The sequence below is a fragment of the Chamaea fasciata genome, unplaced genomic scaffold (genome assembly GCF_029207755.1).
Source record: "Chamaea fasciata isolate MVZ Bird 193981 ecotype frontalis unplaced genomic scaffold, bChaFas1.0.hap1 SCAF_2, whole genome shotgun sequence".
In the NCBI taxonomy this organism is placed as follows: Eukaryota; Metazoa; Chordata; class Aves; order Passeriformes; family Sylviidae; genus Chamaea; species Chamaea fasciata.
Window position 1 is genome coordinate 34,480,599 of NW_027094087.1, and position 12,491 is coordinate 34,493,089.

Below are 12,491 nucleotides of genomic sequence, written 5' to 3' on the forward strand. Positions count from 1 at the left end.
CAGTTTGATCAAAACTATCTACATAATATAGAATCCCATGCCATGTCTGACAGATACAGATAATCCCATTAAGCCTTTAAATTGAAAATTCTGGTTGGGGGTGGGGAACAGCTACAAAATCATTCCTAAACCTACTGCACTTTCAGTCCAATGTTACTTCTTATGTTTTCCATATATAGATTAGTTTTCCAGTAGGTTTACAAACTTTCTGTAAAGCTTGAGTTTTATCAGGCACAGCCTTTTATTTGCAGTTATATCTGCAGATGGACCCGTGCAGTAGAAACATTCCCCTGTCTGAGTGAATTGCAACTAGATGCTCAAATATCCCTACCCATCCAGGAAGATGGACACACTGAGTGGGCTTCACTTCATTCACTTCACTTCAAAAAGTTAGAATTAACCTCTCTTGACAGACAGCAGAACAAAATGAGTGCTTTTAAGGAAGGATTGCCTGGCCTAACTTACATCCCATTTGAGGAAGTGATTATTTGCCCTCTGAGGTAGCCCCTCAAGACCTACAAAAGGACTCTAGAGTGGTCATGACTAGCTTTTAGTTGTTTTTATTCATCAGTGGAATGCCCTGGAAGGCTAGGGCCCTCCTCCATGCTGCTCCACAGTGTCACTCGCTGATGATAAGATTTTTGCCAACACAGGAAGGATATTGTATACATTCAGCTGTCAGTTTTCCCACTTGGCAATCTTTTCTGTAAACTAAACAACTCATATTCCCAGTCTTGACGTGCTTCCTTTCAGAGTTGACAGTAAAAGCATTTTGCTTCTGGGAACTAGGAATAAGTACCTTCTCCACCACCCTTGCATCCACAGTCTTGAGGAAACTGACGAAGAGTTCCTTCTCTCCTAGTGGTATCATCTTGTGGTGCAGTGCATCTGAGGTGAATGTCTGGCCTTCCCCTTCCCATCAGCACAGCACCCAATGAAGAGTTAATTATCATCATAACACCTCATTAAGATAGGATATGCTCTCACACTTGTTGCACAGATTTGGAGGTGTGGCGCCAGAGCCTTCCTCAAATCCTGAACTGAAGTAGGGGCGGGGATGAGACAAGTACTTGCTTCTCCAAAGCCCAAGTCTGCATCATTCTTGCTTTCAAAACAGACTGTTTCTAAAGGGATGGAGAGTGTCTTCACCTTTAACTTCCTCTGACAGTTAAAAAGCCTTTCAGGAAACAGGGCATCAGTGAGGAGGGGTCTGTGTCCCAGGGAAAGTAGAGGGAACTGGCTGGAGGGCTGCCATTGCAGTGAGGAGCTCCAAGGACTTTTCTTCTGCATTGCATCAGCAGTGAGCAATGGGGAGACTCATTTGAGCCAACTGTGGGTTGTCATTCTTCCTTCCAGACTCAGTGGCCTCTGAAATCACTCCATTATCTGCAGCGGAATCTGGCACAGGAACATAATGCCAGGTTACTTCACTTCCCTGCAGAATAAAAGATTTCTTCAACCATGAGAAATTATCTCCTGACAGTGCCATTCATTAGGGCTCCCACCTGTACACTGTTTCATTTTCAGCTTACTCACAGGGTGCTGAAAAGTCAGCGTGTGTGTTATCACTTGACAATATAGTGCAGCTAATACCTCTTCACCCTTATGTATGTTGTCACCTACTGCTCTTTGCCTCAACAATGGCTCACAGTAACATTCAGATCTTGGACTTCACTCTCTTTTAAAAAAAAAAACACATGTGCAGCCCAATTTCACCAGAGGTCTTGTTTCTTAAGAATTATACACATAGGGGGAAAAAAAATCTATATTTAGAATTTTTTTCCTCTTTTGAATTAGAAAGCTAAACCATAAAATTTTGTCTATAGATGCTCAGTAGAACAGGAGAGTAGTTCGTTATTTCTAAAGACAGGCCAGACAAACTGCGTTTTCTGAGCTTATGGTTTAATGTATACACTAAAACTAATAGAAATCAGAAGTTTTTATAACAATAAAATGTCTCGTAACAAAATTTCAAACTAAACATTCTTCTCCACTCCTTTTGTCATGGAAGTTTCGCCCAATACTTTCTTCAAGGTTGCATTCTCAGGAGGGGGCCCGTAGACACCAAGCCTTGTGATTCTTACTCATCCATCTGTGTTGTACATAGAGACACGCTTCACAGAATCACATCATCACAGGATGGTTTGGGTCAGAAGTGATCTCAGAGATCTTCTAGTTCCAAATGCCCTGCCACAGGCAAGCACAATTTCCACTGCTGCTGCTTCAGGCATAGGAGGTTTACAGTCCTGTATTATATCATGGATAGCCCAGGGCATCCCAAACCCCTACAATTAAGTGAGCTGAGTCCCACCATATAGCATCTCTGTATCTGTCCCTCCATCTGCTGCAAAACCTTCTATCAGCATCATACCGTCTAGGATTCTGTCTATTTGAATTTGTGTCTAGAAGGCCCTGGAGCACGTATGGCAGCTGTGACACAAGAGACTGCATGTCTGTGGGAAGCAAGAACCCACCTGGACCACTGCTGCAGCCCTGAGACCCACTCCAACCAAACCTCACAACATTTTCACTCCTACAAGGCATGGGCCAGCCCTTCCATCCATGCAAATCAGCAGATGTGTGTATACAGGGCAAAGCTCCTGAGCCGTGGGACTGCACATCTTGTCGGGATGTGATTAGACACAGTCAGGTCAGGAAGGGATCTGTGGTTAGTATGGCACTGCAGACAGAGCCTGACTTGTCTGCTGCCTGCTGATACTCCAGGGATCTGCTTCACTGCTGTGTGGTCATTCCCTCATGGCCCAAGAGCAGCGGCACTGGTGTCACCAGCCCTTCCCCAATACCAGTTGTATTCTCTAGCTATCTGAATAGTTATTTTTCCTTTTTTTTTTTTTTTTTTTTTTTTTTTTTTTTTTTTTTTTTTTTTTAAATTTAGTACATGGTTTTTCCATTCATTTGGTAAAATCTTTCTGTAGACCCAGGTGGGGATGGGGCTAGGGCCAAGAAAATGCCAATTTGAAAAATCATGTCTGAGAATGTAAGATCCTGCCATATTCCGGCTCTTCACAGATTGTCCATGGGCGAGGCAAAGGTTTTGCTTTGTTTCAGGCTCTCCTCATCCTTTGTAAGGGCAACAGTGGGTTGAAAAGGTCAGTAGAAGACTGCAAATAAATTGGCTCGTATGAAACCTTTATTTCCTTGCTGGAATAATGGTGATCAGCTGGGAATTTTGAAAAAAACTTTTCTTTTGGGGACTTGTTCTTGTGGAGTTTAAACATTGCAGGATTTTTGTCTTCTTGGCTCTGATTTCCTCTTTTATTGCCAGATATCATTATAAGGATTCAAGAAGGATGAGTAATTAAAAGCCATGCAAACAATGTGTCGGACAATTAAATTTAAATGTTGCCTGATGAGGCAACATGGGTGAGTAAACGCAGAGCTCCTGGAGCCGATGCCCTGCGGAGGCAGGAAGGACCGCGGGGGTTCACCCCACTCCCAGGGACCCTCTGGAAAGGGACCCGGGGACACAGACACTGAGGACAAAGAGTTGCCCTCGGGGCTGCACAGGTGCCACGGGCTGCACCCCAAAATCTCGCACCGGCACAGCAGCCCCTGAGTTGCCCGCAGTGCTAGAACACCGCGAATAAAAACCAACCAACCAACCAAACAAACAAACAAAACCCAAAAAAACAAACAAAAAACCCCCACCAAGGATGGGAAAACCCCCCTATATTATTCCGCGGGAAATGAATGAATATAGCAGTAAAAGATTTAAAAGGGGGGGTGACGCCGCACAGGACGCGCAGGGGCAGCGGCCCCGGGGGAAGGCTGCGCGGACGGCCGGCCCTGGCGCGGCTGGGGAGGGGCGGCGGCCAGCGGGGCCCCGCGGGCGGGGCGGCGGCGGCGGATCCAGCGGCGGCGGATCCAGCGGCGGGATCCACCTGCGGGAGGCGCCGCTCCGCCCCGCCCCGCCCCGCTCCGAGCGCGCCGCCGAGGGCCGGCGCCCGGCGGGAGGGAGGGGAGGCGCTCCCGAGCCCCGCGGAGGCGGCGGGAGAGATGGGACCGGCACCGGCCCCGCCACCTGCCTGAGCCGCTCCCGAAGCCGCCGCCGCCGCTGCGGGGAGCCGGTAGGTAGCGGGCCCCGCCGGCCGGGAGGGCGCCGCGGGGTGCGGGTCGCCCCGGACACAAAGGGGCGGCGGGAGGATGACGAACGCCGTGCTCGCCCTGCGCTGCCCCGGGCAGTGCCTCACCTGCCGAAGAGCCCGGCCGTGCGGGGCTTCGGGCGGTGCGAGCGGCTGTCCCGGCCCGGGGCGAGCGGTCCCTCCGTGCTGGGCTTAATGTTTAACCCCGCTCGCATCCACCGGAGCGCACCGGGCGCCGCCTCCCCGGCGGCGCCGGCGACAAAAGGGCGAACGCGGCTGCTCCCCGCCGGTCCCCGCTGCCGGTGACCAACTCTGAAAGGACGGCCAGTGAGGGAACGGCTGGGGTAGAATTCGCCTTCGCTGCTTTTTTATGCTGTGGAGGCGTCTGAAGGTAGCGCTCCGCTGCGGTCCGGTATTTGGGTTCATCACTGTGTCTGAGTACCTTAGTATTTTTGGGGTGGCCTTTTAAGACATACGTGTCACGAGCCCTGCAGTGAAACCGATGCTGGAGCCTGGGGAAGTTGTCTTTTGCCTCCTGTTCCGAGCAAGGTCCAAGGGGTTGGTAAGGTCTCACCGAGACCCAGCTTGTGCAGCTGCCCCTCACTCAGGTGTTCTGGAAGCCCTGGGGATGCAGGTTCTTCCTACAGCTTACCCCGTTATTCAGACTGACCGTCACTGTCTGCCTGTAATGCAGTTTGCTCTTGTACCGTGCTGCCGAAGCTGCTTGACATGCAGGGAAAGAGAAAGAAGAAAAAAGGAGGGTGAAGGGAGGCAGTCCTAGGAACTGGACTAAATGGAAACGTGTACTATGGTCCCTTTTCTCTGTGTGTGTCTGTCACTGACACACTTGCCAAAATAGCCGCTGTGCCCGGTGTGTATGTTAATGGACACACCCGTGGCCTGTCAGTATCAAAGTTAGTTTCAGGTTTTCCAAGGCATCTCTTTGTACAGCCCTCAGTCGAGAAGGTAAGGCACTGTAACCCTCACACCATCCTCAGCATCTCAGGCAAAGGCTAATGAAGTTCTTAGATTTTAATGGCAGGAAGGCTTCTGTAGTTATTAAAATGCAACTCCATTATTTTTGCTGTGTTTTAACAAGTTCTGTGACCAGGAAAAGCAGCAGAGGTATTTTGGCATGGCACTGACAGTGATTTAGTTCTCCTTTATGATTTGGTTTGAGGCAGATTTTTCTCTCTCACTGTCTTGGTTTTCTCTCTTCGGGTTTTTTTTTGTTTTTGTTTTTGTGTTTTTTTTTTTTTGGTATGTTAATCTTTCTGGCTTCTAGCACTGTGGAAAAACTTTCTTCATTTCAAAATGTAATGGAGACTGGTTCATAGGCTTTCATACTAGATGATCCATGGTTTATTGTTATTTAACCATCTATTACAAGAACCACCCCTGAAGTAGTGAACTCTTGCAGAAAAATTACTTGCTTATTAGTAAATTATTCATGTCCGTCCTGAACAAGGCAGTTTTCTTTCAGCAGCATCTATCTTGGGGTATGAATGCCCATAGCAAGCAGGAGAATGTGTCTGTAAAGTGTTTTAGCAGCATGGGGAGCCCCGGGGTAGCTGTCACTGTTTCCATTCTCTAAACAATTTTAATGCCATTAGTGAGTGTGATTATGTACAAACCGCTTCTAGGGGGTTCCTAGGCTGGATGTCAGAGCAGGGCTTTGTGCTGAGTCAAAGGGTGGATTGAGTTTATGACACAGTTTAAATAGAAACAGAAGGGCAGAGCTACAGTAGAGCAGCACATCGTAATTCATTCAGTACCGCTCTGTGATAGCCGTGCAGGGAAGTGCTCACTCCTTACCACTTTGTTCAATTTGAGAACACCTCTCAGGGTCACCCATGAGTAAGTAGCTGAGGACAGAGGGTTTTAACCCTGGGGGTTTTTTTCAGCTTTTGGTTGTGTTTCAAATGAAAAGAGAAAGTAAAATGGAAAATGAGCCTTACTGGGAGGTCTCTGTTTAAAGGACTCTGTTTAAGGACTGCTTTTTCAATTTCTTCATTTTTAAGAGGAAGGGTCAACACAGAAAGAGGTACTGTGCACTAATTTGCATCCTGTTATAAATAGGACATATTTATTGTATTTTTTGCTGCCAGATCTGATTCAGTACCAGTTATGTCTCCAGATGGGATATAACTATGAAGATTTCAGTAAATGAGCACTTCTTAGCTTCTACAGTCAGGTATAAATTCACTAGTGTATTTTATTGTCAGGCTTAAATAACAGTTCAAATAATAGAAAAGTTCTGTAACTGATGAAAAGGCTTTTTTATCCCCTAGAGCTGCAATGTGATCACAGCACAGAAGCAGCAGGGGAGGGGATGGGAGGCTTGCTCGGAGACGTAAAATGGAGTAAGTACCACTTTACACGGCACGGCACAGACACAAATACCATCTCCTGAAGCCTTTTTTTCTGGGACCAGCTCGAGTCCCGTCTCCTGTCTTCTTCTCTAGATAGGGCGGCTGCCCTCTGCTGTCTAAAGCTGCCCTTCCAAATGCTGGCGGTGCTGTGGTGGTGATGCTGGGGAGATAAGGGAGAGCAGGTTGCAGGCGAGGTAATCTCTCTTCTCATCCCAGATGATACTCTCGGAGGAAGCGGAGGAGCCGTTTGGCACACAATCCCTTCATTGGTAATCTGACTGCTTGTGCAAATAAAAACTGACAAGACGTTTCTGTTTTTCCCCTGCCATCTAAATAAACCAGCCGAAGGCCAGCAGAGGTTCAGTTAGCATGGATGGGTTTTAGCTCCAAGAAGTGGCGTGAGTGGTGCAATTTAGAGAGATTCCATCTGTCAAGAAAGCTGAGGGCAATGAGGACAAACTACATGGAAGTATGTGCTCTTGATGATGGGATCAGCTACCTGATGCACAGCTTAACTGTGATTTAGCCTATCAGCTTCTAACTGTGAAACCAGTAAGCACTGCTGCATGCAGCCCTCACTGACACAAGCAGGACAGCTAGCAGTTGTCTTACACCAGTGTACATTGTCTTTGTGGGGATGGAGCAGTGTCATTCGTTCCTGTTGCATTCTTTTTTTCTGTCTTCCTAATCACTGTCCTGTAACAATATACGTGATAATACACCAGGTGTTCCCTGTGCCATCCTTACAGCAATTTGAAACTCTCTCATTTCATAGCTTGCAAAATGCACTCACATCCAATATTGAAATTTGCTGTGGAAGGAATCAGAGGAGCTGATGGTTTTCCTTGAATAACAAGTATTTTTCTGATTTTGGGACATAAAAAATGATGCAATTCTGATTAATGTTTAAAATGGCTTGTATTTGCCAGAATGAGTCATCTATTAGGTATAAAGCATCACATTTGGTAGAGACTAAACTGGGAAAAAAGTATGTTCTTTTAAAGATACCTGTTTGCTAATGAAAAATTTGCCAACAGAATGTGTGGTCACTTCTGAAAGAGTCAATGCCTATCTCTGTGGGTTTCAGTAGCATCAGTTCTGTTCATCTATATCTGTTTTTTGGACTTAAAGTCTTTTGATATCTTGTATGAGTCTTTTGATATTTAAAACATTTTGTGCTTTAATTATAGCCTCCATTCCCAAAGAGGATGGTACCAAAAATCTAAGAATCTAGGCCCAATATTTGAGTTAAACACAACAGGACATCAGGAGCCTGGAGATTTCAAAGTCTTTTTTGGTGTAACTTACGGGTGGAGTATTCCTACACAAAGCATTGGAGAGAAGGATTTTTCTTTTTTATTCTTAGATAGCTGTGATCGTTTCCTGTGTGATTTGCTTTGGTTTACTCATTTGAGGCATTTCAGGAATGATCCTGCAGTTGTGATCAGTGTAATCTCAGCAGGGTTTTAAATATGTGTAAGCTCAACATAATTGTGAACTTCTTTTGAATAATCTTTGTGTGAGGGAGATCCTGCCTGCCTTCTTGCCCAGGGCACAGGGCCTCCTGCAGCGATTCAGCTGTATGGCTAATTTTCAAATAAACTGAAGTTACGCATTTTTTTGACACAGTACTGGTGCACGCTGTTCTCTGCAGTCTCAGGCGCTCTGCCTGCGGTTCATAAACACATTTACAGTCACATTTGCTTCCCTCTGCTCAGAGGGGGTTGGTTTGCATTTCTAATTAATTGAGTTTATAAAGCAATAAGCCAGTGTGTTAAATGAAAATTCCCTCAAGAATTGTAATCTTCCTTCATTAGCTGCCTATGTGTAATCATGTCACCCTTTCTCATGTAAGCCTCATGTAAGAGCCAGTGCCACATGGTGCAGAACCTTTGTCTGGTGTGAGTTGCAAGGGGAAGTGAGTCTTCTCTGTGGTCATGTTCTGCAACCCAGCCCCTGTCAGGTCACCTTCTTTGTCCCCCTGCCTGTCCCTACCATCAACCTGATGTCTCTGGCTGAGACAGCAGATGGTGTGAAGAGGTTTAAAGGACATCTTTCAGTGAAGTCAGAGAGCAGGAGAGAGCTTTCAGAGAGTGTTCTAATCTAGCTGGACAGACACATTTACTATTTGCAGGAGCTCTGTTTACTGGATGAATGGATTTAAACAGAACCTGAATTTTCTTTAAACTGTGTGAAGACAAGTACTATAACTCCCCTCTGATGTCAGCTGGGAGTGGGTGGCTCAGCACACCTAAGGGTTAAATGTCCTGTATTTCAGTGTTAACCTGGGACAGTTGTTTCAAGACTCAGGCTAAGGCATTAGTTTGACACTGAGAAATCTGAGCTACTTAATGTAAGTTAACTCCATTCAAATCGCTTGACCCTTGTAACATTTATACTGGGTTAGCAAGCCACTGCTTAGCAAGGTAGGATAACCTTGCAATGAGTTTGGGTGAATAACTGTATTTGCTTTTGCTTTCCACAGACCAACATTCAGAATGGCAGCCTTGTCCACTTTAATCCTCCTTTTGTGTGCTGCTAAAGACGTGATGCCTTCCAGTCCTCACTGGAAGCCAACTTGGCCGTCTTACAGAGTTCCTGTTATCCTGCCGCAGTCTACCCTGAACTTGGACAAACCACAGTTTGATGCTGAAGCCAGACTGGAAGTGGTGTCTCCGTGTGGCCCAGCATGCCACAAAAGTTCTCCGCTGCCAACTTACGAAGAAGTGAAGAACTACTTGTCCTATGAAACCTTATACGCCAATGGCAGTCTCACTGAAACTGAGGTGGGCATTTATATCCTGAGCAACAGCGGCGATGAGTCTCGAGGCAGATCTCGAACTAAGAGGCAGATCTATGGTTATGACAGCAGGTTTAGCATTTTTGGGAAAGACTTCTTGTTGAATTACCCATTCTCCACATCGGTGAAGCTCTCTACGGGTTGCACAGGGACGCTGGTGGCTGAAAAGCACGTTCTTACTGCTGCTCATTGTATCCATGATGGAAAGAGTTACGTCAAAGGAGCTCAGAAACTGCGGGTGGGGTTCCTAAAGCCCAAACAGAAAGATGGTAGCAAAGGGTCCAATAGCACCAACTCGGCAATGCCCGAGAAAATGAAATTCCAGTGGATCCGAGTGAAACGGACGCATGTCCCCAAAGGATGGATCAAAGGCAATGCCAATGACATTGGCATGGATTATGACTATGCCCTGCTGGAGCTGAAGAAGCCACACAAAAGAAAGTTTATGAAGATAGGTGTGAGCCCACCAGCAAGACACTTACCTGGAGGGAGGATTCATTTCTCTGGCTACGACAATGACCGTCCGGGAAACCTGGTTTACCGTTTCTGTGATGTCAAAGATGAAACGTATGACCTGTTGTACCAGCAGTGCGATGCCCAGCCAGGTGCGAGTGGATCTGGGGTATATGTGAGGATGTGGAAGAGGCAGAATCACAAATGGGAGCGTAAGATTATTGGTATATTTTCAGGTCATCAGTGGGTGGACATGAATGGCACCCCGCAGGATTTCAATGTAGCTGTTCGCATTACACCCCTCAAATACGCACAGATCTGTTACTGGATCAAAGGCAACTACCTTGACTGCAGGGAAGGATAAAGACAATGAAACTCCTTGAAAGCACTTAATGACTGGTTTTAGTTACTCATCTGAGGAAAGGCTAGACTTATGTTGCCAATGCATGTGATCATGTAACATCAGGAGGTGACCTGTAGCTCTTCAAGCCAGCCACCTTGTTCATAGGACAGGGACTGTGTGGTGCTATCATTACAGCCTGAAACTGGGGAGAAAGGAACGTCTGCAGGGTGGGGAAGGAGCAGGTGGACTTGCTGTATTTGCAGCTGAGCAACTGAAGATTAATTAGGGGCGGATCAGTAAACAGTATGAAAACAGAACCGTCTCCAAAGAATCTTGTAAAAGGGACGCTGTTGACTATCTCATGCCTACAATGTTTGTTTTAATAAATCCTAGGATTAGTAGAAATGCTTTGATCTGAACTTTTAAAAGAAAATATTTCTATGCTGTTGGGGGCTGAAGAGGGGCATTTAATGGTGTTTGCAACCCAAACATTACAGCTTTGTGTTCCTGCATGAGAAAAGGGAGTGTGAAAAGGGCATGGCATGCACCGTGGGAGATGAATGCCACACAAATAGCGTGAAGGGTAAATAACCACATAACACTTCTAACTTCTTTTCAGCCTGAGTGATTTGAGACTTTATTAGTAACATAGTTAAGAAAAATGCTTTTTGAGCAAACAGACCTTGATGTTGCAAGGATTTGACTGTGAAGATGATGTTGGTCAAATGATCAGTGCCATTACATCCTCCTTTGGGAAACATGAATTGCACATGGGATTAAATCTTTATAGGAGCTGGGACCTATGAAGGAGCAGGATCCCTATGAATATACTAGAAAGCGTGTGGGGAAAGGGGATTTTGTGTTTATGACCTACTTAGGTCTTTTAGGGAAAATCTCATGTCAGCAACTCAGATTTTCAGAGGGGAATCCTGTCTTCAGTCTTGCTGTCTATCTGAATTGCTGCCTGCAGAGCAAGTAAAGGAGAGAGCAGGACAAGGGTTCTACTGAGTTTTCCCCATATGTGTTGAAGATCCTTGCTGTTCTACCTAATAATACACCACGCAGAGGGACCCTAGACTTATAAGTGTCTCTCAGTCATATCCCTTTGACAGTGTAATTTGGGCATCTTGAATAAAATTTCTCGTGTTTTTGGAATAGGAATCCTCCTTCCCACCTAGCTGTTGAGTTACAAGTAATTCTTAGCAAATGCACAGTTCAGGATTTCTGCAGCTGGAATAGAACCACTTTATAGGATGCAGCCTGAGTTTGCTGTGAAGTGATCCTCTGCTCTCTCTTAGAGATAAAAGTGATATTTCTACTATGGAAGAATTAGAGTTGAAAACAAGAACTGTCTTTTTGAGGTAAAAACAGTGCAGCCAAATACTGTAGCTCAGCATTCAGAAGTCAACATGGTCTCTACGAACAGCCTTTCTTAGATGGATTGAGCCACTTGTATTTCAGTAACATGGTCAAGGACATGCTGCCATGCCAAGATTATTTTTTTAAGTAGGAGGATAGACACCGGCTCCGGTTTCTCTTCCATCCATCACTCACTGACTCCTGAAGCTTCCCAAGTTGCCCATGGTGCTTGGTGTTGTGGGGCAAATGCAAGTTCCTGGTGAGAAATATCAAAGCTGGGAAGGAGTGAATCCAAGCAGAGCTTCCCTGTGCTATACCAATACAAGGAAAATGTTAATTCAGCTAAGCCTTTTTTACACTCTGCTAATTACTACGGCATTTGTAAACATATGCCTGATGGTGCTTTATCTTTGTGGTGGCTTTGGCTCTAGTTCTGACAAACATTTTTGCTGGAGCTGCCTATGATTATTATTTCTATAGAAGCAGTGTACAAAAATGTGGACTCTCATGTGGGTTTTTGGTGCACTCAGATACAAGCAGTTACTAATGCTTTGAAATATGAATAATCACCATATGTACCTGATGGTCTTTTTCTGATTTTTTATTTTAATTTCTTTTACTCTATGGCTGTTACCTGGAGCACTTTTGTTTGAATGTATCACAGTGAATAAAGAAAAGTTATGGAATTTCAATGCAGACATTCTTGTATTTGTGCTGTATTGGGTTGCACTTTCAATCTCATTTCAGCTACTTATTTGTAAAGACATTCAGATACAGATTTATTAAAATCCTCGGTGCTATGTATTTTCCTTCAATTTTCTTCTGCTTCCACCTGTTGGAAGTTTTTGTTTTGATGTGTTTTTAGTTTTTTTGGGAGGCTTAATTACTTTATACATTTGGATCCTAATAATCAATCTTAGCTTTTGTTTGACTCTTGCAGTTCCAAAGCCAGTCATGAGCTCTGATTAGTTGGAGCTGAAAATAACCTATTAGACTGAAAAGCCACATTGTTTTTATGAACTTCGGGGTAAATAAACTATGGAAGAATGTGAACCAGTCAG

The 12,491-nt window shown here is 45.2% G+C and overlaps 1 protein-coding gene across 2 annotated transcripts; it reads left to right on the forward strand.

Annotated features, from left to right (window-relative positions):
* Nucleotides 1-3,911: 3,911 nt before the first annotated feature.
* On the forward strand, nucleotides 3,912-12,126 carry PRSS23 (serine protease 23). Of its 2 annotated transcripts, XM_066175658.1 has the most exons (3): nucleotides 3,912-4,088; nucleotides 6,395-6,466; nucleotides 8,961-12,126. In XM_066175658.1, the coding sequence occupies exons 2-3, from the start codon at nucleotides 6,462-6,464 to the stop codon at nucleotides 10,090-10,092; spliced, it is 1,137 nt and encodes a 378-aa protein (XP_066031755.1). In that variant the 5' UTR covers nucleotides 3,912-4,088; nucleotides 6,395-6,461; the 3' UTR covers nucleotides 10,093-12,126. The 2 variants fall into 2 exon arrangements, with proteins under 2 accessions (XP_066031755.1, XP_066031756.1); XM_066175659.1 differs by lacking the exon at nucleotides 6,395-6,466 and having other exon boundaries at nucleotides 3,913-4,088.
* Nucleotides 12,127-12,491: the final 365 nt, after the last annotated feature.